General features: G+C 29.0%; 3 protein-coding genes across 3 annotated transcripts in view; 2 read left to right on the plus strand and 1 right to left on the minus strand.

The window, feature by feature from the left end:
- Positions 1 to 6864, minus strand: part of LOC123295250 (solute carrier family 2, facilitated glucose transporter member 3-like) — a 31388-nt gene extending 24524 nt beyond the window's left edge. The window contains exons 1-2 of the mRNA XM_044876520.1: positions 6824 to 6864; positions 4639 to 4892 (exon numbers count right to left, since the gene is read on the minus strand). Of these exons, the coding sequence (XP_044732455.1) occupies positions 4639 to 4746 (108 nt within the window). The 5' untranslated portion in view covers positions 4747 to 4892; positions 6824 to 6864. The remainder of the gene's footprint in view (positions 1 to 4638; positions 4893 to 6823) is intronic.
- Positions 6865 to 12494: 5630 nt separating this feature from the next.
- On the plus strand, positions 12495 to 15222 carry LOC123295302 (dnaJ homolog subfamily C member 1). The gene is made up of 6 exons (XM_044876597.1): positions 12495 to 12698; positions 12766 to 13086; positions 13548 to 13783; positions 14405 to 14689; positions 14751 to 15018; positions 15089 to 15222. Exons 1-6 carry the CDS (start codon positions 12561 to 12563, stop codon positions 15191 to 15193), a joined length of 1353 nt encoding a protein of 450 aa, XP_044732532.1. The 5' UTR covers positions 12495 to 12560; the 3' UTR covers positions 15194 to 15222.
- Positions 15223 to 20737: 5515 nt separating this feature from the next.
- Positions 20738 to 24995, plus strand: LOC123296192 (probable serine/threonine-protein kinase DDB_G0268078). Its single transcript, XM_044877652.1, has 5 exons — positions 20738 to 20764; positions 22388 to 22716; positions 22931 to 23106; positions 23178 to 23245; positions 23970 to 24995. The coding sequence occupies exons 1-5, from the start codon at positions 20738 to 20740 to the stop codon at positions 24993 to 24995; spliced, it is 1626 nt and encodes a 541-aa protein (XP_044733587.1).
- The last annotated feature ends 321 nt before the right edge of the window (positions 24996 to 25316 follow it).

The raw sequence follows: 25316 nt of genomic DNA on the forward strand, positions 1-25316 counted from the left end.
GTAAATAACTTCAGTCCAATTCTAAGTTTAACAAAGATTCAATATGCGTTGTTACGCGCAGATCGTCGATTCTACGCCTCATCTTGCCCCTTTCTCTTTATTTTTTTTTAAAGTAGACTATGTTATGTTAAATACCAATTATCAATTAATTAACAACAGTCAAAATAAAAAACCAAATGAACTGATAACAAGTGATTAGATAATTAATAAAATAATTGGAATTCCATACAATTAAAAATAAAATAAATTCATTTGAAAGAATTTACTCGTGTGTATTGAAATTTGAAAATAATATTAAAACAGCACATGCCTAATTATATTCATACTTGATAAAAATTGTTATAATAATTAACCAAAAGATAAAAAACTGAACAAATAGATGAATATTTCTAGTATCTCTCTCAAGAGAGTTCTGTTAGTTCTGTCATTTGAGTAAAAGCCTTGATTTAAGATGCACGTAAAATATGCTGCACCAAATCCTACACATAGAAACAAATTAAAACTATCCTTAAATAAAAGTGTTCTAAGAAATAAAAATTTAATAACACTTACGGTTATATTTTGTGATGTAAAATTGTGCAAAAATTACAAAATAAATAATAATCTACGTGATTTATAAAATAAAACAAAAAATAAAAATTTGTAATACTTACGTCTGTAAACAATTAGTTTAGGAGTAAGATATTTATAATTCGGATATCCTTCAAGAATCGAGTAAGATGAATCAGAATGTGTTGAATATGATAATTTTTACATAAAAGGATACAGACCAATGAAGATGTTGAATGGAACATTGTGATACCAGATAGGAACACCAACATTTCAAAAGCGATTAATCCTAGTGCCACACTCAAGCCAACCATCAGTCTAAATCAAACATACATTCTTTCATTTTTAAAATATATTTCTTCTAAATGTTCCTGAATACGGTCGTTTCACGTGATCACCACAAACAAATCAATAACGTGCATACCAATCATTTAATAATCGATAATCAAATATTCCTTTTTGTGGGGATCTCGCTTTAAAATTAGTGCGTCCGATAAAGCGAAAAAATAAGCATAATAGCTCATGCAGGAATAGTACTCTATTTTCACATGCCTTTCCGACAAACAGCCAATAGGCTTTTGTCCTAAATTTGAAAAATTGGTTAATACGTTAAGTTAGTATCTGATTTACACCAAAAAAGTATTATTCAAAAAATCAATTCAAATTTGCTTCGAAAATAATGTTGAGTGTCATGACGTATTGAATGACATCACGTCTTGGCACACAAGCATTTTTGTGTAATAGCAAGTTTATGAAGTTTTAATCAACTAACCTGCTTCGTTTTATTAAAATGTAATGTTGTTTACATTGCGTTTGTTATGGCGTGACGTAATACTTTCAATACTTTCTGATTATAAAAATAATAATAATCCTTATTTTTTATAAAAATAATTTTGTTTTTTGTGCATCATGTGCTTTGTGTATAAACATTGACAAATTTGCACTTTTTTATATCCCTCAATGAAATTGGAATTTTTTGGCTTATCGAACGGACTAAATATATTAAGTAGCATACATAAAATCACAATAATAAAAGATAATTCCTATAAACGGGTCAGGTTCTATGTAGTCTGATTTGAATTAGGTGAAAGAGTGTGGGTGAACTCGAACTAAAAATGGAAATTCCTACTCGAACGAAGTAATCTTCAGGTTTGTAGAAGATGTCACTAGAAGTGAAGAGAATGGTAATTTTGTTTGAAGTGTTCGCTAAATATCGGTAATAGTACCTTTGAGTATCGTTCATTATTTCTAAAGATGTTTTTTGAAGTACTCGCTGAAATTTTTAAGGATATACAAGCAAAGCAGCACAGATTCGCAATTCAATACAATGCTAATACATTCTTAATTTCAAAAAGTAAATTTTAGAAATCTTTTTAAGTAATATGGTAACAGATGGGGTATAAATTTATTATCATTAGCGATTCTAAACTTTTAAACAGTGCAAGAATTATAATAATAGAAATCGATTAACGATAACTATCAACAGTTTTTTGGTTTCCTTTAGCGGTTACGATAAACTATCGATATTTAACGAGCACTAATTTTACGGTTAGTTTAAAAATTATGGATAAAAATAATCTGTGATGTGGGGAATAATTCTGATACCATTATACTGTTTCAAAGACTTTTTGGATTTTGGGACTATCTGAATAAAATCTTGCCCACAATGCACAAACATTTTTGGAGCGTTAAAGCATCTCAATTCCGCGAATTTAAGAACAAATTCAATTTTGCTTCGAACACATTTAAATAAAATCAAAAAATGTGCATTGTAAGCGAATTTTTTCTTTGAGAGATAAATAGGTAATTTTACTTACCATTAACTCATCATGAGAAGACACAATTTTGTTTTAAAGCCACAAAATATTTTTATTTTTAGACACATTTTCAAAAATAAATAAAAAAAACTAAATAGTCTCTTAAACTTTTTTGTTTCTCTTTAAAATAATTTTATAATCAAGTAAGGACAATGAAATTGAAATTGGCAAGTCTTTAAGGAAATAAAAAAATTGTCGATATTTTTGAAGTTTTGCGCTTAATTAAAATTTTCGCCTATTGAGATATTTTTCAATCTATAGGTTTGTGAGATTTTAAATAAAATTTTTTATTAGAGCCGTAAATTTTTTATGGCAATAAGAATAATAAACAAATTATTTTGTAATGACTTTTAAAAATTTTTAGAATTTCCAAAATTTAAAAATCATTATTCAAAAGAATTTGACGTCATAATTTGTAATGATATTCGCATGATAATTAAGATTTCTACGCGGCAATATTAACGAGTGTAATCGTTTTAAAAAAACTTTTAGGCACAAAACAAAGATTTAAGTCTCCAAACAGAATGAATATGAGATCTTCCAATCGATAGTACAATGTAATGGATCAACATCTTGCACAGAAATTTGTTAAAGTAATTTTTGTAATTCAAATTTCGGTAAAAATATAGTACAAACAAAAATTATTCATTTGAATTCATGATAAGCAGAAGTCAATTTTCTGAGCTACAAACGTATGCTAGACAAAAGAAATCTCCAATACTCATCTTTTTTTAAATACAAATAGTCTTTATAGCCAGTCGAATCGAGACAACTTTTCCATCCTGCTTTTGAGGCAATTGTAAAATTGCATGTTATGTGGAAATAGTGTCTAGGAACGATTGACACATCTGTAAGTATCCGTCTCTTAGACTAATTCATACAATTATCATTTTAGAATATAGCAGTAATGTAATACATGGATTTTTAGTTGGCTTAATCCACGGAGTTTCGAAAAATTTGAATTAATGACGTCAACATTCTTGAATTCGCTTAAAGGTATTTGAAGTTTACAAACTTGAAAAATAAGTAGAAAGGAGTTTTAAACCAAAGATAACGGATATAAAGACGCTTGATTAAGCCATGATGTTTCTTTTTTAGATAAGCGCTTTTAGAATGAGACAACAGAAGCTAGATACAAACGAAAATTAATTAATATTTTTTTAAGATTCTCGCGCTGAAATACAATTTAAACTTTTGTTAACAAGTTAAATCGAAGTTAATCTGAGTTGAGTTTAATTAATGAACGCAGCCATAATGTATTTTTTTTTTAAGGAACGTCCTATTGTAGACTTAGATTAACCAAAATTTAATTTTCCGGTCAATCGAATGTGTTTCTGAGCGCAGCTATGTTGTTGCTCTTTAAAGTCGTTAAAAAGAAATATAAAAGTGCATAAACTAAACTAAATTTGAATTAACTTCGATTAACTTAATTCTTAAGTCGTACTGTAACTTTTTAAGTTAATTTGAGTAGACTTCAACAATTTTATTCTTGAACGCAACAAAAAATTTTCTTTTTGAGAAACTCTTAAAAAGAAACTGCAGAATTGCATTTAAAAGTTCGTCGATATTCCAGATAACTTCAATTTAATTCATTTAGATAATACCATAAAGCTGTAAATTCGCTGCCAAACTATTTGATCGCAGTAGAGAGAGACAGATAGGCTCGCCTAGCTGTCTTCGCCTCGCTTATACGTGCTTTAACCATATTAGTATTAATACAATACAAGACATGTGTTATCATTTGCTCGCTTGATTATAATTGCGATTATTATAGGCTGCGAGACAAAGAGGGTAGAACATCTACAATTTTTGTCTCTTTCTACTTGACCAAGAATTCACTTATTGCGTTTTCTATGTTTCTACAGCTCTAGGGTATTATCTCAATGATTTAAATCGATGTTAGTGATAAACAGAACTTAATTCATTTTAATTGAATTATTAAATCTAATCAAAACTAACAACGAATTGCAAAAGCTAGTCTAAATTATTTTACAAGTTTTATGAACTTGGATTCAAAAGAATTTAGATAATGTGTGATATATTGAGAATTTAAAATATTTTAAATTCTTTCGGAAAATTCGAATTTTTACACAAGTATAAATCGAAAATCCTTTCTACAGATTCTTCGTGATTAAAAGAAAAATTAGTTACATTCCCAAAATAAAAGAAACTTTAAAATGGAATAGATTTTACGACCCAATTTATATGATGATAAAAAAAAACAAACTAGAAAAAAAAATTTATACGAAAATTTGAAAATCATCTAACTTACTGAGTTTGTTGAGCTTGTTGAATTTGTTGGAGTTGTGCTTGGTGTTGGTATGGGTACATATGCTTGTAGTGGTGACAAAACATCGATGATGTCTCTTTTATGCTCCATAATAAATTAATTAGCACACACAAATGAGCGATTAATGTTAAAAAACGTGTTGGTATTACACCACTCGCGTTAAACATGCCCTCCAAAACGATCTATATTTAGTTTTTATAGAGAGTTGCGTTGATTTTTTTTTCTTAAAAAAATATCTGCAAAGACAATAATTTATTATTTAATATTTGTGATTTATTTTTTGAAAATAAATATTTATTATTATTTTGACGTATTTATACGAATACAATGGAATTGTACTACAATGAATGAATAAAAAAATCGTTGCGTATAAGTTGCGTAAACTAAGCGAAATTCCTTTCTAAGAATAATTAAAAACAAAATTGTTACTTATTGAGAAATTCTAAAAATTAAATATTATAATTAACGAAAGCTTATTCCGTTAATTGTATGTTAGATTCCAATTTTACTAATACACAATCGAGAAATTAAAATTTATATTTCATTTTCCTGTTTTATTCGTTCCGATTTTACTCGTGAGCGCACCTAGATTTTTCAAAAGCATCTAAAGGATGTACAAGCACCAAGGCAATTTTAAATAAAAAGTTTGATTTTTTTTATATGAAGTTGGGCTAAGTCTAAATCAATTCTGAAAATTTTAGGGTAAGTTGCCCGATTATTTAAATAACTAAATGACTTCAAAATTAGGCGTATTATTTAACATTTGTCTTATGGGAAACGATAGATGGATGATATGTTTTCAAAAAAAAAAAAAAAAAAACTATTTAAGTTAAAGTTAAATAAATTCAAACCTTAATCTAAAATTGCCTTGGTGCTTTTACTACCTTAAATTTCATTCTGTTCGGACAATATTCGAATCACAATCTAATGTGAATTACATTTGAGAACATTTTTTTTTGAAAATTCCGGCATCGCGTCACTACGAAACCAATAACTTATTTTTCTTAGAAAGTAAATTCGCTAAAAAAAGTATATTAGAGACTATGATTATGAAACTGAAAAATTGTGATTTATTATGTTAATATGAAAGATTTACAAGAGTCAGGATGATTGTTCTACATATAAATATATCTACATTGAATTTTATGTTGAGTTGGTCGCGTGTCTTCAATTCACATTTTTTGAATTTAAAGCTTAGACAAGAGCCGACAAACCAACACAGTACGGGATAGATAAGACAAGGAACCTTTTTGACCAGAATAAAATAAATGAGAGTGAAACGAAACTTTATTATAAATTAAAACTATATTTGTGGAATTCGAAGTTTACGAATCTTGTAGCTTGAAAAAAGGCAGAAATGTAGTCTCTTAGAGTTATAAACTTTCAATATTTTCAATTCCAAGAATATTCTTTCGAATAGTTAGAAACATTGATATTAGTTACACCACGCATATACCAAAATTTTGTTCGTAGCATCAATATTTTTAAGCTTTACCAACTTGGGACTAAACTTGGAATCCCTTGATATATATCATATCATAATTTAAAAAGAGCGTGGCATAATTTCATAGTTACAAGTTGAATGAACTTCTGGTTCTAATCTGACAAAATACGGGATCCTCTATTAACACATACAGATGTTGTAATTAAAAAAATTAATTCAATGTTAATTTCCTTTGCCCTATTTACAGATAATTACAGCAACTTAAGTTCAATTTCTCTGCCTATTTCGGACCCACAAAGTTTATAAAGCAAATAAAAAGTAATTCTAAATTTAGTTAATATTTAAAAAATAAATATTAAACAATAAATAAAATTAAAGATTATCTTTTGTTTAAACTTTCATAAATATTGTTTTAATCCTGGAATTATAAATTCCATGACATTATCTAATAAATTTTTTGGACATAAAATTGATAAGAGGCAAAATCAATAAAGTTTTAAAACGTGATGCAGTTTAAAACGTGATGAACTATTTATTCAAATTAGTAATAAACATATGATATAAAGTGAGTTGAGAAACTTTTGATAAGCAGGATATGAAAACAAAGAACATTAAACTTTGAAAAAAGTATCTAAGACCATGACATAGAAACATACTTTTTAACTAATTGTAAAACAAATAGAAAATTTTGAAAAGTTAGAAAATTAAATAAGAAAATCTTACATATGAAAAAAAAAAACACCCGAACTGAATTTTTGTAATCACAGAAAACACAATTTTTTTTGAATTCACCAAATAATTATTCTTTCCAACTGAATAATATCAAATGTCGAATAAGGAATAAATTCTTCTAATTTATATCAAATTCAAATTACTGTCCCTTTATAATAATAATATATTTTATTTTATAATAAACTCATGTGTTGAGAGGTGGCAGGAGAAGCAATTCGATTTAATTTAATTGAATATTTAATAAAGCAATGTTTTATTAACCATTTATTGTTTTATTTACTATTTAACAAAAAAAATACAATTAATCAATTAGTCTTTTAATAAACTGTTCAAAGTTTTCGTTTTTCATTTCTGTTGCGTTACATGACATTTGTTTGTATTGTGTTGCCCTTATATACCTTTGCACATGCGCTTTAGTGTTTGTTTTTAAATAATTTTATATTTTTCTTGAATAATTAAAACTCTTTAAAATATCTTTGAATTAATTAAATAATAAATAAATTTTTAATTGCGTTTCATTTTTTATAATCTTTCATTTAGAAGAAAATAAAAACAATAAAAAAAAAACACAAAATTTCGATACATCATATGACTTCCATTTTCTTACCTTTGATTTTGAACATGTTTAATTCCTTTGATTATAATAGGTCTCCGTTTGGTCAAACATGATAGTGAATAAGTGAAAACAAATTGACTGAGTTAACTGTTGAAATACCATGCATAGTGTTGATTACTCTATCAAATTGCACATACATATACAATTTATACAATACATACTATACAATTTACGCCTAATTTGCGCCTTCACGGGTAAACAGTGACGTTTACGAAGTTGTTTATTTTTTGATAGGGAACATTTTTTACATTTAAACTTTTGTTCTATCTCTAACGGCTTACAAAATGGGTCCTACTGACCCATAGGTCAAGACCCAATTGACCTATGCTGCTCATTTACGAACTCGACCTCACTTTTTACGTTCTGAGTGCGCTGTTTTCAGCTTGATATTTTTTTTCGTTTTTGAGTTATCGTGCCCACAGACGGACGGACAACCGGAAATGGACTAATTAGGTGATTTTATGAACACCTATACCAAAATTTTGTTGGTAGCATCAATATGTTTAAGCCTTACAAACTTGGGACTAAACTTAGTATACCTTGCATATTACATATATGCAAGGTATAATAAATGTATTTAATCTGAAAATAATGATAAAAACATACCAAAAACTAAAAATTAATTGACAGCACTAGTTCTAGAATATTTTCAGAAGCCCATTATACATTCCTAACCCCATTCGTTACACACTCACTCGGAGTGTAAATTACACATGCGTACGTTAATAATATGTTCTTATCCACGTGTTTCTTAAATAAGTAAATAATAAAACTAATTTTTATTTTGTTTAAAAGTATATCTGACGTCTGTGAATAGACCTTTTCATTTCAATTACGATTCATTATTGTTTCGGACAGACAGTAATTAATTGAACAAAAACACAAGATATTTGTTATTCATTTTATCACATTAGTTTTTTAACAAACTGTCCGAAACAAAAGGTAATCACTTTTTAAAATGAAACGGTCTATTTATCATGATTAGTGGTTAACATAACCTGCATTCCAGTTATAAAAGCAATCTTGGATAAGTAAATAGGTTTTATAGAAAATAATTAACATAAAAAAAAAAGGCAAATAATTCATTTCTTGATACAAATAATCATTTGTTTATCTATGAAGAAAATATTAAACTTGAAAAAGAATTGCATACAGAATTAATTATGAATCAAAGTGAAACATTAGAGGACAATGTTACAATAGAAGAGGGGCGAATTAAAAATGAAATAAAAGAAGAAGGAATCAATGATTTAGAACCTGTTCATGAAAATGTTAAACAATTGTGCACAATTAATTACGAAAATATTAAACTTGAAAAAGAATTACATACAGAACTAATTATTAAAGAAGAAATATTAAATGAAACTGTTTTAGGAGAAAAATCATTTTCGTGTGATATTTGTAATAAATCATTTACTTATCAATGTAGTTTAGCTAGACATAAACGAATTCATAATGAAGAAAGATCATTTTCGTGCGATATTTGTAATAAAAGATTTAATCAGAAAAGGTATTTAGTTGAACATAAACGGATTCATAGTGGAGAAAAACCATTTTCCTGTGATATTTGTAATAAAACATATACGCGTCAACATAATTTAGTTCTACATAAACGGATTCATAGTGGAGAAAAACCATTTTCATGTGATATTTGTAATAAAAGATTTTATCAGCTAGATGATTTAGTTCGACATAAACGGATTCATATCGAAGAAAAACCATTTTCATGTGATATTTGTTATAAAAAATTCAGTCAACAAAGTTATTTAGTTCAACATAAAAGGATTCACAGTGGAGAAAAACGATTTTTATGTGATATTTGTAATAAAACATTTCTTTTTCAACATACTTTAGTTAGACATAAAAGGATTCATAGTGGAGAAAAACCATTTCGATGTGATATTTGTAATAAAACATTTGCTTTTCAACATAATTTAGTTCTACATAAACGGATACATAGTGGAGAAAAGCCATTTCCATGTGATATTTGTAATAAAACATTTGCTTTTCAACCTAATTTAGTTCGACATAAATGGACACATAGTGATGAAAAACCATTTTCATGTGATATTTGTAATAAAACATTTAGTTCCCAAAGTGCTTTAGTTCGGCATAAACGGATTCATAATAGTGGATAAAGGTTGATAAGCATCACAAATTTGTAACATAATAAAATCTCCGTGGTAGGATTTTATCATTTGTGAACTAAGCGAATATTGATATAAAAACGCATTTGTACAAAAAAAAATCATAAAATCCTCTCCACATGGACACAAATTTTGGTTGGGAAATATATATTTTTTTTATAATTAATAAATTTGCCAATAAAAATGATATTTATGCAAATAACCCATAGTGATAATTTCATAGAGCTGTATAGGTATAGGAAACGCAATAAATGAATTCTTGATCGCAGCGGAAGAGGTAGAAAGAATCAGAAATTGTAGGTGTGTAAGAGAGACTAAGGCAACTATACGCCCCTACTTTATCTGTTTCTCTTAATTGCGATTAACCGTTTGGCGGCGACTATGCATCTTTATGGTATTATCTCTATGCAATAATCACAAGTTGGCGAGCTTAAAAATATTGAATTTCGATTAGGTGAAAATTAGGAACTTTTAAGGTGCAATTTAAGTGCGTAAACGAAATTAAGTGCACAAACAATTTTTTAACAATTGAAAAAAGAAAGGTTTGTTACGATTTAGTAACCTAGCAGACCGTCGTGAATGCTTTTGAAAATCTCGAAAATGTGCTTAAAAAGAGAATTTATTAAAAAAAAAACTAATCTAATGTCAACATAGGAATTTTTTGAGTATATGATAAAAAATTTGGTCATACACATATAATGAATAATTTTACACAATATACGTGTAAAAATCTAGAAAAATATACTAAAAAAAAAAAACAAAATTCATTATTAAATTTAATAATTTAATTACATATATTACATGGAGTGTATGCCACCACAGGGTGAACACGAGGGCTAAAATCCTTGGATGACAAGGTGGACGGCATCACAGGGTGGACGCACGTGGGAAAAAATTCGCAGAGTGGTGTGTTCCCCTACGATTGCATCCATCCTGTGACCCACGAATTGGTCGTGTCTTTAATGGGGTCGAGTTAGCACGAGCCTTGCGGTTTTGTAGTCCGTTGCGTTCACTCTGTGAACCGCGGTTCGGTCAAGCCTTTAATGGGGTCGAGCTAGCACGAGTCATGTTTATCAGGCATCCACCCTGATAATGTCCATTCCATGTAATATATATGTAACCGATCACCAAAGAATGTAGAGATACACAACCTGTATTCTTTGATATCACACACTCAAACCAATTTCTATGTTGACATTTAATCACTTTTTTTTTTTTTAATAACTTATCTTTTTAAAATAAATTTCTAGGCTTTCGGAAGCACTCAATTAGCACTTAAATGTTACTACTAGGAAAAAGAAAATATCATATTTTATAGGACGGACTGCTTGTTATTAAACCCTGACAAACCTTTCTTTTTTTTATCAATGATTGGAAAATCGTTAGCGCACCTAATTTATCGTTTGCGCACCTAAATAGCTCCTAACTGCCAGTTAGTAAAAATTGAATATTTTATGTTGGGTTCGCCAATTTTATGGACCCCTATTGAACATAATATGATGGCGATGGATATGTAATTGTTTTCATCAGCTTATCGATAAAAAATTTGAAATACCGCAACAATATCGTGTATACTATGTAGTGGCTTGTTTGTAATTTTTAAAAAATATAACAATATAAATAAATTGAAATAACATAAAAATTTCATTATTTTTGAATTCCTAAACGAATCATCTCTCTTCTCACTTGGTTAGATTATACAACAGTATAGTTTTTTAGTTTTAAAAAACATACTTGTTATTCATTAAAAATAATTTTTTAAGTTATGTCAGCCATACTCCTTCATTGTTCATATTTATGAGAATCCTGAAATGATGCCACATAAAGTGTGGAGAATAGACTCACAGTACTATTACCATAGACCTTGATATTCACAATTTAAAAAAAATGTTCCTCATTTTTCACTAGACTTCTCCCTTTAGTTTTGAAAACTGGGCATGTTTAGGGAGATGGGGGCATAACCCCCCAAAAGAAAAATTTTAAAAAGATATTTAAAAAAAAAATTTAGATTTAGTCTATAACATTTCAATACACCATCTACAAGCACCATTTTGAGCCTTGAAGATTTCTGTAAAGTTGTGAACGATATACAATTCAAAGCCACCTGTTCTTATACAATGAATCAAGACTATTATAACATATAAAAAAATCGAATTCTGTACATATCATGCGTTTAATTTACATCTTGGCATAGGTATCTCCCACCAGTATGACATATGCATTAAGTAATGAGTGTAAGAAAGAGGTGTTATATGTTTCTTGCAAGTGTCATAAATATTGATTTTTTCTAATCGGTCCTAAAGAAAATCTTTACATTCAATGCCAAGTAAATTAAAGTTTAAAAGATGAAAACACAATTGCGACTCTTGAAAATATACTAACTGGAATTGGCAACAGAGTGAGAACCACCTCTTCAAGATGATTGAGAAAGATAATAAATGCTGAAGCATGATTATTAATGCGCATGTCTAAATATACAATATATTATCCTGGCGCGTATTTACAACATAATAATTGCCATTGAATAAATATTATTTAATAATTAAACTTTACTACCCTGTGATACATGTCTACTTTAAAATATTCCTTGCAAATAAAACAATATCTAACCATTTTTTAGGACATTTATACAGAATTAATCAAACTAAAAGTAACTATTGAAGCAACTTATTTCCGTCAATACGATCATGCGCATTGAATACCATGCTCTGGTATTGTATTTCTCTGTCAGCTATTTATTGTATCGTTGTCTTTGTTAATCTTCTCTGTGTAGCAAAAATATACATACTTGTTAGTAATAGATGATCTAATGTATTACCTACCTACCTACATAAAATATAAGTCTGTGACAACGTCAGAAATCAGAAATGTCATGTTGTCATAAAAATTTCATGTTTTATAAAGTTTCAGTATTTAACCTTAAAATTATTTATTGTAAATTAATATATTAAATATTTTATTTCCTATGAATTTATTTATAATATGTTTTTTAATTTTAACACACGTCAGTTGTAATTACTGTTGGGATAACGATGATCTGGAAATATTTGACTTGGTCGAAGAAATAAACACCAATTTTTACACGTTACTAGGAATTCCACAGGTTACTGAAATTTTTACCTACTTTTAAAGTTTATATTTTGAAAATTTGTTTTTTTTATTTAATGTAGGATGCAAACGCGACAGCAATTCGGAAAGCGTTTCGATCGCTTTCATTACAATTACATCCCGACAAGAATTCAGCGCCAGATGCTGAAGAAAAATTTCGTCAGTTAGTATCCGTTTATGATGTGATAAAAGAACCGAGTAAACGTGAGAAATATGATGAAGTTCTAAAGAATGGATTACCGAATTGGAAATCAGCTGTGTATTATTACAGACATGTTCGAAAAGTTGGACTCATTGAAATGTTTTGTATTCTGTTTGTTTTGGTATCAATAGGACAGTATGTTGTTGGATGGGCGTCATACATTGAGCAAAAGTTTAATATTGTAAGTTGTTTTAAAGTAATTTTTATCATTCATATTTGTTTCTAATGTTTAAGCCTTAGGATATAAACGTTAAAAAGAATCAAATCTATTCTTTTTGAACCATTTAAAATTCCAAAATACTTCAATCTTTTACGAGTTTTTTAAAGCCTAGTTTTGGGTTTGTTGAAATTATACTTTCGGTTTAAATCCGCAGAGTTAATCTCTGTCTAGGGACAAGGCTTGATAACAGGCCTCGACAAGGTGGTAGTTTCAATTATGAAAAAGAGGGACTTTTATTTTGAATCTATTGAATACTAGACAATTTTTGAGGAAAAAGCTAGAATCATTCCGTTTCTCTAGTATTTACTTTTACCTTCTTTGTGTACCTATTTCGAAATTTCAAATCATTATTCATCGATGTGATAAAATTTGTTTGTTTGTTTGTTTTTTTTTTTTTTCAAAATTTAAATTTATGACCTTAGGAATCCATGAAAAAAACCAAAGAGAAAAAGCTTCGAAAAGCTGCAAAAGGAAAAGCTCCAACAGATCCAATACAACAGTGGGTTGACGAGATCCCAAAGCCTAGTGTTTTAAATACATTACCTGTACAAATTCCAAAATTATTATGGTCAATGACTATTAATCTACCCACAACTATATCGTGTGTTGTCCGAATGATATCAGAAGCCATTGAACAAAGAAAACTGCAAAAAGAAGCGTAAGTCTATTTGGAATATCACAATACGACGATGCGATAAATTTTTGTAGTAATCTTCGAAGTATGATGAAAATAAAGAGAGAGTTAATTTTACGACTGGATGAATAACTGTGATTGAAATATTGCCGAAAATCTCTCCAATATATAGAGATTTGGGTTAAAGAATTTTGGGCGATATTATAGAAAATATTCGACCAATCTTAAAATGAACCCGATTTTTGTCTCTTTTGGGTCAAAACCATATAAATCGAGTGACTGAACGGAATTGTTTGAAGTTATATGTTCATGGGTGTCCCGAAAATTTAAACCCTAAATTTGATGTTCTACAAATTCCTCAATCATTAATTATATATTTGCCATTAACCACATTAAAAAAAGTTTGAGGTGCTGAAGCTCCCACCCCGCCCCGCCAACTTGGGTTTAAATTCGTGGCAAACTCCTGAACATATTCCAACAAGAAAATCCGTTCCGTTAAAAATTGCATTATGTATATTTTTGCTCTGGTTATTGGGGTACCGTGTAAAATCTTAAAAATCACAAAAATTTATTGCCAAAAATACTTGTTTAAAAAGTGTCAAATTATTTTTATACGATTTTTTCTTTATTTTTTGTTTTCATTAGCGAATTGGCTCAAATGGAGGAGGAATATCAACCAGAATTAAAGGAAGATAAACCTAAACGAAGGAAAAAAATACCTTTTGTGCCTCAAGAACGACAGTTTGAAGAAAATTCTTGTTTATTAGATCCAGTCGAAGATGTTTCACCTGTGATAGAAAAATACCGACCAGCTCCAGTAGCTGGTGGATTTTGGAGTGATGATGACCTTGCTGACTTAGCTAGATTAGCAAATAAATATCCTCCTGGTACTCCAGATCGTTGGGAAAAAATCGCTGATATAATGAATCGGTTAGAGAATTTACAAAATATTTTTCTAAAAACATTTAAGAACTATTTGTTTTCTGTTTAGCTGTATACCCGAAGTAACACATATGGCATTAAAAATTAAAGATAATCCTCATCTTTTTTTAAAAAGTAGCGAAGAAAGTAATACAGTTGTAGACGATAGTCCGAAAAAAGTAAAAACGAAAGCCGAATCCAAAATAGAAATAGATGAAAATGCATCATGGAGTCAGTTACAACAGAAAGCATTCGAAAACGCTTTACAAAAATATCCTAAAGGTTCGGTTTCAGATCGATGGGAGAAAATTTCTAAATCTGTTCCTAATAAAACAAAGGTAAACTTTTTATTTAAATAAAAGAAATCTTCCCTACATCAATAATAATTTTCTGGAATTTTTTTCCTAGGAGGAGTGTATACAACGATATAAATATTTAGTGGAATTATTAAAAAAACAAAAAAGTAAATCAGGTGGGACTGAGGCTGTGGATGAAACATCTGAGCAAATATAAATCTTTTAAATAAAATTATAATTATTATATTTCTGTAGTTTCTTTTCAGCCCTTTTCGTCTTTCAGAATTTTTCTTTTAGTTTAAACTATAAAAACTAAACTCCTACGAGACCGACGTGTTTATCAGGGGTTAAAATCACACCTTGGAATAACAAGAGCGAATCCTATTGGCTTAGATGAGACCATTCTACCAATGCTGGTAAATTACATAAAAATACTTGATTAATATTGATTTTTAAATAAAAATGCTCTTCCGCTCAATATGAGCGCCAATTTTTATGTCATGCTATTAAAGTTAATAAGCTGGACGCGTCCTGGTAGGATTGATAATTAACTGAGTGCTCGCGTCGACAAGATAAATCGTTAACAGCGCTCCAGTAATAATAAAGATTGATGTTTCTCAAAGAAAAGTGTATTATAAAATTCCAGAGATTGATAACGGCTAGCTAAATTTTTTTGACCGAGTTAATAATTTGGTAAATTGGAAAGGAATGCGCTTTCGATGTTTTAGAACTTGAAGAACAGTTTCTTGAAATTACACATCAGAGAAAGAATTCAAACTTAATGAAGGGTAATGCAAAGGACAAGTTTTTAGGTAGTCGTATTAGTTTCTATTCGATGTTCCTTTCGTAACAATATTCACGAAAATGTCCTGAGACTATTATTGGAGTTTAATTTTTTTAAATCGAAATCGATGTTCGATTAAAGAAAATAAATAGTAATCCAGATGATTTGAACCTTCTTGAATCCCTTGAAAATTTTTTAGAACAAGCTATATAACAATGGGAGTAGTTTGATCATATAAATTCTTATAAATTTTCATATAGGCAATTTACATTACTTATATGCCATGTAACTTGTGTATATTTAAGAATTTACAAATTAAATTCATTGTCGATTTTGTAAAAAAAATTTTATTTTGATAACTATGTAAAAAAGGATTTATTTAGGCAATGAACTAATTATTCCAAAAAATTTTGAACACTACTCATGACAATAACCTAAAAAAATATAATATATAATATATAGGTCATGAATGTCGTCACATTTAGCGTCGCGACGTTGAAGGCATCATTTGTTATCAATATGTGAAGTACTCTTAACAATATAAAAAAGCGTTTATAGTGTTTTTTGTTCAATTTCGTTTAAAATAAAATGGAAATAATGAATTAATTGTTAAAAAAATAATGTTTACAATAATGTGTACAATAAAAAATTGTAGTTTTTTAATATTAAGTTTCGTATTTTTGGAAAGTAAGGTAAGGGAAATCTTATTTGATGACTAAATGGTTTTTTTGTAATGAGGATATGTCAAAGTCACATTTCGATTACAAAGAAAATTTAATAATTTTTTATTAGTCATTCGAATTTAATTGATAAATTAATACTCTAGTAGAATTTCGTATACAAGAAATTTAAAAAAAATTGTAATACAATTTTTTATTATTGAAATAAAATTTTTCAATAAAATTTAACCTCAGTAATTACTGAATATTGATTTTTAAAATTTTTATTTCATATTTATAATTTTTTGTAAAAAAAATTGACATGCATATAAATTCAAGGCAACTTGCATTCTAAACACGATATGTGTATTGCTTTTGTTTATATAAACCAATGCCAATGTAAATATCAATAATAATTCATTGTTTATCGTAAACAATATTAAAAATTAAAATTAAAAATTAATTATAATAATTTTCTTTAACAAACTTTATATAGAGATTATTTTTTTGTATAGGCAACTTTAATTACGTGTAAGTAGGTAGTTTGTATATATTTAATATATTTATTGTTTTTTTTTATATTTTCTCAAATATTTATTGTTAACAAAGAAGCGTAGTAGGTAGATTTAGTAGCATTTGGTGGCAACATCGTGAGCGAGGGAATTTTGAAAACTTTATTTGAAGCCTTTCTAGGTTAAAGGGTTAATTTTAGTGAAGAAAATATAAAATTCAATGATCACAAAAATGTCGAATTGTAAAGTTTATTATCAAATATATGATTTGAGCCTCTAAAATACAAAAATCTTATGACTTTTATCTTTAAGAAACAAATTGCCGCTTGTGTCTTGAAGATCCATTAAAAATTCAGCGTTTGTTTATTATAGACGTAACAATCGGCCAAGTGTAAGAAATTTCACAATTACAATTAATTATCTGTATCTCCGGTTCTGTCCTTGCATTCAAATGATTAAATGTAGTGTACTTCCGATCATAGAAAAATTTAATTTATGCTTCCTATTAATTTTGCGATAGAAATGCATTATTTTTCGTTCTACTTCGATTATTTTATAGATGTTATAGTCCAAGTAAAAAAAGAATTTAGTTCAAACCAGTTAAGATCGGTTAAGAATTTGGTAAATTTAGAGTTTGATTTGGACAAGCTTTTTACAAGCAAAATAATTTAGTAGAAAACACACATCCCTATTAGCACCATTTTCCACTTTTTAGTACCAAAAAAGTTTGAATAGTTAATATTATGAATGACTCCTACAAAATGATTTTCTACTTTTTAGTACAAGAAAAACTTGTCGTTTAGAAAATATGTTTTTTTAAATTTTTTAATTTAAAATTAGAAAAAGGTATGTGTATCAAATATGGAGGAAGCGATGGGAAAATCTGGTCATGCTTACCATAAAATGTATTCTTATCCAAATTAAACGTGTATACAAAATTTCAGAGCAATCGGTTGAAGATATCTGCTTCAAAACCGAGTAGCAACATTCTACTAATTGTTGTTTAAACTAATTTTTTTTAAATAAATATATAATATTGACCGAATTGCTTCGGAAAAACTGTTTTTTTTTTCCATTTTTTGGGAGGTTTCGTGGTGGAAGTTGAAATTTTGGAACTTTTCTGTTAATTTTATATTATTTCGAATCGATTGTTGAAAATTCCGTCTTTCTAGCATGTATAGAACAGAAAATTGTTATTTTTTGGTGTTTTTTCGTGAGCTCTCATAACAATTAACAATCAAGCACTTAAAATGCAATTAGGTCAAAAATAAATTTGCGGGATATTGTTGAGTAAGCTTTGCACTGCAAATAATAATTTTATAAATATTAAAAATCTGATTCTTTCATACACTATTTGAGGGATGAAAATCGTAAAAATCGCCTTTTTAAAAATTCTTGGAATTGTTTTAGGTATTCAAAAACTGGAGGGTCTAGACAAAAATGTCTAAGATCATTTTTTGTTAGTTTTGACCCTAGTAAAATTTACGAATTCGAAGCGATTCGGTCAATATGTTTTATTTGTTAAAAAAAATTAGTTTAAACAATTTTTTAAACGGGATCCTGCATAAATTTCCACCCGAAAATTATTCATACTCAATGACAGATTTTACCGGGTCAAACTGCAGTTTTTCTATCCTGATAATTTTCTTCAAATAAGGTTATTGTTACAAATTTTAGACTTTTAAACAAATTTATAACGACAGTAAGTCATAAAAAACAGAATTTTTGGTACGATATCCTAATATTGTTATCATTAATAATATTAAAAGCGTATCCACTTCATTATGCATTGTGTATTGGCGGGACGGAAATTTAAGAACGTCAATTCTAAGTGAATATTATTATAATAATAATGCTTATAATATATAAACTGTTATATTATATGGAGTAGCGTAGAAGAGAAAATGAGACGTCGTTATATAATGTATACATAATATACGTATTATACAAAAGGAGGCGTCCTGACTGGCGCCGATAAATAATTTTTTATATTATATACACAGCATCTCTTCTCAATACACTATTGTTGATGTATTCATAAGATTAAATAAACAAAGACGTGTATTATATAATCTGTGTCAATATGTACACTATAGCTTAGTTTTTATATTTATATAATTCCCATCTTTGAATATTAAGAGAAATTACTTGTAAAACCCACCGCGTTGGCCCTGACAATTTTCTTCAAATGAGGTTATATAGATAGTCATGGACAATCACGGGGATAATCACAGCTACAACTTTTCTAACCATTACAAATTTGAGAGTTAGAACAATTTTATAAAGAAAACTAGCTTACCACGTGAACTCCCTTTCACCTATAAGTAATTTATTTGATTATAGCTTTTGATTAGCGATTATTGATTCTAAATTAACACCTGCAGGTCTAATTTTTCAATAATAGTACACCCGCTAGTTTAAATTATACTTACATAGTACCTATATACAGAATGTTCGATTTACATCTAGGCATATAAATATCACGAGTATGACAGAGTACATACGTTAAGCAATGCATCTAAGTAAGAGGTATTATGGGTGTTATATGAAATTGCAAAAGTGACTTGTATCGTGGCTTATCCGTTTTAGTTCATCTATTCATCTATTCAACTAAGAAACTCCCACTCTCCAAGCGTCTTACAACTCTCTCAACGCATATCAAAGCTTCAACACATTTATATAATACCTCTCACTTAGATACATTGCTTAACGCATGTATTCTGTCATACTCGTGATATTTATATGCCTAGATGTAAATCGAACATTCTGTATATATATTTTTTTTCAATAACTGTGCCCATTGTTTATAATATTTTACAATTTACAATTTATTTACAACTAGCTTGATGTCCGCCCGCTTCACTGGACTTAAAAGTAAAAATCACTGATTTATAGCCACCACCTCTATTAATCTCACTTATCCCCGCTTCCACTCGAAGGGATTGTTTTATACAGCTAAAATATATGCAGTTTTCAATATTTTTAAGTTAGTTGAGTTAAGTTTTTTTAAAATAGTCATAATTCATTGAGTATATCAGAAAAGATGGCCATTAATTGTTTTACAATTAATATTTAAAATTTTTATGAGACTGTTCCATCTATGATGTTCATAGATGGAGCAGTAAATTGTCAGATTAAATTTAATTTTTTCTTTTTAATAAATCTTTATAAATTATAGCTCATGTGTTATGCTGATGTATGAGCTATTATTGTTGTGTAGTTTCATTCAAATCCGTTCTTTAGTTTTTGCGTGAAAGCGTAACAAACAAACAAACAAACATCCTTACTTTCACATTTATAATATATTTGGATTTACAATAATAGATAAAATGTGTATTTCAGTTTCCGATGTTTGATTTATAAAGAAACGTTCTTAACGTATTGCTTGTGAGAATAATAATTCGAATTCTCTTTTGTAAATATTGTAAACTACATGAAGTTAAGAAAACATTGGTAACAACATGGAAATTTTAGCAAACATTGATCTGACCATATTTGTTCATAAAATTATTTATGGACATTACATTCATTACTATCATTCCATTTTTCACCACCTTAGAATGAGGTAGGAGAGTGAGAAATTCCTGTCTTATGTTTCGTAATTACATATTTTCCGAAACAATTAGGGATTTAACGTAGGGACAAACAAACATAGGGATTTAACGAAAAATTCTGATAAGTTTCATCAAAATAATCCGACCCTGAATACACAGTTAATCATAACCTGATTATTTTATATAAATTTCACAAAAAAATGAATAAAAACTCTAAATAAAATTTGTAAAATGTTTAGTATAGATATTTAAATGTACGTTGTCGGCAGATCTGTATTGGTACGAATTAGGAAACTTGGTATTTTAAACAAGTCAAGACAAACTTCTTAAATCAAAATATTGTTTGGAATTGATCTTTAAAACTTTTAGAAAAATATCAGTATGATATTCCAGTTCAATAATATTTAAAAACAGTTAAATAATATTTTTCCACATTAAACTACAACTTTTTGTTAGCGTTACCGATATTTTATTTAGTTTATGAATTAATCGTCAGATTCCGTATAAAATCCGTCAGTCGCCTATATTTATATGACGTATTACACGAGTTTTGTTCAATTCTCTTTAATTTAGATTACTTGACAAGTATAAATAAGATTACTTCACAATAAACATCGAAACATTACCGAAAGGCTTTGACGTTTACAAATATTGTATATAAGATCTAGTAAAGAAAACATAAATAATAAATAAAAAAGTCAATGTTGTCATACAAATAAAATCTGTGTCTCGAGCTCGTGTGGCAGAATTGGCTAAGACGCTTGGCATGAATCCAAGAGGTCCGAGTTCGAATAGTCTGGGGAGTGATTTTTTCAATTCTCTTCAATTATTACCCGAGTATTTTATGTCGGTATAATAAAAATGGTTAAATTTGAAATACTACCAATATAAAAAATATACTATATCTTAGTACAATCTTTGTTTTTAAATTAGATTATATCATTAACATGGGTATTTTACAAGTTTTCAATCAATTTAAAATTCATTAAACAGCTAATCGATATATATAATTGAAAATAACATGCTTCTTCTACCACATTATAAAAAAAAACTTTTTAAGAAAATGAAACTAACATAAAGTTCCACTCCACCTATAAAGAATATTTTTCATATGAATTAACGCTTATGGGCATAGTATCAAAAAATTCTAAATTTGTGTATATACTTACTATGGATATTATAATATAATGACCATAAAATCAGATTAAAAATCGGACTTCATAGGAGAGGTTGTTTTAACAAGTTTTTTAATTCTAGAAAAAAACTAATCTTAAGATATTTTCAAAAAACTAACTGAACATAGTTCTGAGTTAAAAAAACAAAATTATTGACCATTTAATTGTTGAGATATAATAACGCAAACTTAATTAATTTTATTGTTGAACTAAAGTTATAGTATCGGTGGTTGAAGAGAAATATCTATATTAACAAAATTGTAGACAGCACTTGTACACAATATATAGTATGTTTTTATAGTAGAAAAAAGCTAACAATTTTTGAAAAAATGTTTTAAATAAAAAATGTTAGTTTTTTACGGGGATCAATTTTCTAATTCAAAGTGTTATTCTATCTCTTACCTTTGAGGTTCTAAATTGAACATTAAAGCAACCCGGATTCTAATTTGATCATGAAAGCAATCTGATGTCGGAACATGATGCCACCGATCAAATTCTGCAAATTTGTGTTTGCTATTTTTTGACTGATTAACTACAAAACGAGCTGTTAGCCATAATAGATTAAAATGGTCCATCCTGTACCTCCTTCTTTTTTTAGCATCGGTTAAAAAAATAATTTTGTTTGTTTTTGAGTTTAGTTAATTAAGGGTAGCTATAAGATTTTAGTTAAAACCAGTAAATCAATTTATATATAGATATATAATATAACACGAAATTTGATATTTAGGTTACAGCAAAAATATGTGATGGTGGTCATTCGTGTTCTGGACCTATGACATGCTGCAATAAAGGATGCTGTTACACAAATCAAGGACCTGGTACAATGATTTCTGGTGCGGGTACATCACGTGTATATACTGGCATTGGACCACAATTATTAATGCCCGTACATTGGTATTTTTGGGCATTATTAGCTGCATGTTTAGCAGCAATTATATGCTTATGCGCACTTTGGCGACGTAGAACTGTATGGTCATGTTGTCGTGATTCTGGACAAGATCGACGTTCGGAACCGGATTCAAATGGATCATTATATGCACCGCCACATTATAGCAGGTAATATTTTTGCAGGATTTAGAGTGGGGATATAAAAAGCCTTTGGAAGCTTTTTATAAGATAATTTACGAAAATGTGAAATATATTATCAAAATTTGGTAAAACTAATAGTAGATAATATTCAACATGGACAAGAAAGAGTCTTTTTGGATAATCTAAAAATTTGACGCTAGTTTGTATTTTGCTTTGAGTTTTCGCTTTTTTTCTTTTGCAGATGTAGTTCATTCCATCACGCGCCTCCACCCCCATATACTGAGGTAGCTACCAAACCAGACATGTATCCATTGGTGATAGGATATGGTTTAGGATGTGAGAATAATTTTAAAGCACCCACGACCAATTATCTAATGGTTCAATATTTTCATAATTATATATTTCAACCAACTACAGGTAAAATTCTTAAATTTGGTGAGCTTCCGCTAGTCCTTGGGATTAACTCTAATTTCTTTATTTTGTTTTAGGGTCTATATCTGCCACAAGTACTGTGGATTCACTTAGTTCTGCATTTATTTGTACATCTAATAATGACGTAAGTTCTTTTTCCAATATTTGCCTAGTTCACTAGCAAACTTTTTCGTCGCTCTAGATCTGCAGTTAACTGCAAATTCCAAAGTTCAGGGCATTTTGATCTGCTAGCTTTACAGGATCGCACACTGATGCTGATGTAATCTATACATATAAAATGGTTTGTTGTGAATGACTGACTGACGGATCAACGCACAGCCTAAACCGCTGATTATGGAGGCCTGAAACTTGGAGGGTGTGTTCTCTGTGTGACGTTGGCATTCAATATGAAAGTAATCTTTTTTCCATATTCTACCCTTAAACACGTGAAAAACAGAGGTAAATTTGTATGGGACAACGTATTCCTTGGTCCAATATACTTCAAATTTTGCATAATAGATCTTTAACAGAATTGATGGAAGAAATGTTTCGCATTTTATTGAAACTCACCGACTAACAGGGTTTAAAAAAGGTAGAAAGCTATTTTGGGGATCATTTGCATCGAAGTAAATATCAATACTCCTAGGTTTTTTTATAAATTATAATTTTTTTAAGAAAGGTGAAAGCCATTACGCGGTGGTCTTTAATTTGAAGCCCAGAGAAGCGGGTGGGTATAAAGCTGATACTTCATATTAAGTTTTCTTAGTTCCCGTTTTGCGAAGAAAAATCTTGATTATGCGTTTTCCTAGATTCGTTTAAGAAGGTGTGACTATTCTACTATTAATTGATTTTTAAATACCTTTTTTTAGACAAATATTATACCACCACCGTATTCGTGTACTGGAAGTATTGAAGAATGTAATTCAATGCCAAATGATCCAGCACCGAGTGTTCGAGAAGAAACTGGCGTATCAACAAACACAACGCAAGCAACTTACACATATTGTGACATGATGGGTAACGAAATTCGACCAACAAGTGTCGTATCAAATTACACAAACAACAATTTAATAACGCATCAACATCAAACGCAACAACATTCGGAAGTGTTAGACACTTCATATCATGTACAATCATCATCTTCAAGTGCTGTAGTAAATCGTAATAATATTCGAAGTGAAGATAATCAAACAATGTACATACCAACAAATCAATATAATTTTAATAATAATTCCGAAATGCCTAATAATTTAAACAATAATAATAATATTAGTGATAATAGCGCTGCCTCATGGGGCAGACAAAATGATGATCGAGAATTTGAGAATCCAGAATTAGTTTTAGATCAAACGTATAGTGTTGCAAATAGTATAACCGGTTCGGATATAAGTAGCCTAACAAATTTAGGTACACCAGATTCACCGCCACGAGCTACAAGTCCCACTGTGGAAATACGTGAAATATTAAATAAAATTCAACAGTTGCCTCAACAAAAAAGTCCTATACCTATAGTGGAACAAAATGATATGCCTTCATCATCCACCACAGCGACATCCAAATCTCCACCGCTAATGATGCCACCGATTAAAACACAAACCTTTTTAAGAACTAAACGTTGTTTTACACGCAATAAAATTAAAACGTTATATGTGCCTCTTACGAAACAATCAAAAACAATGAATTTATATGATGCGTCAAAAAGTTGTAGTACAAAACGTTGGTTGTCACGTTCGGCGCCAACAACACCGTGTTCAGCAATGTTACCTACATTTCCATCACAACGAAAAAGTTCAGCAAATGGTAGCCGACGTGGTAGTAAAAATGGCGATGGAAGTCCACTGTTGTTGGAACAAGAGTCTTCGGATGATGAAACACGTAAATCCGAACATGTTTAACATTAATTTTTTTGTGTGATGTTGTTCCAGTTAGTTTTATAAAATGAACTTTTTCTTTTTTCATTGAAAATGACAACAAGGCTTATACCTGATAAAGGACTTGGTAATACCAAATGCGAGTTCAGAGAAGGCCTACCGGGCAATTGCCCCTTCTATAAAATTAAGGAAAACTATTTAAAGTAATTAGAAAATTACTTGCAGCCAGAAGCTCTAATAAATTACACAGTCGGCTAGCCGCACAGCCGAAGTTTCAATTTTTTTATACTTTGTTATTTTATTTTTCAAAGGAGATTTCCGTAAGGAAATTGCAATAAATCAGGA

This window comes from Chrysoperla carnea, chromosome 3 (genome assembly GCF_905475395.1).
Source record: "Chrysoperla carnea chromosome 3, inChrCarn1.1, whole genome shotgun sequence".
Taxonomy (NCBI): Eukaryota; Metazoa; Arthropoda; class Insecta; order Neuroptera; family Chrysopidae; genus Chrysoperla; species Chrysoperla carnea.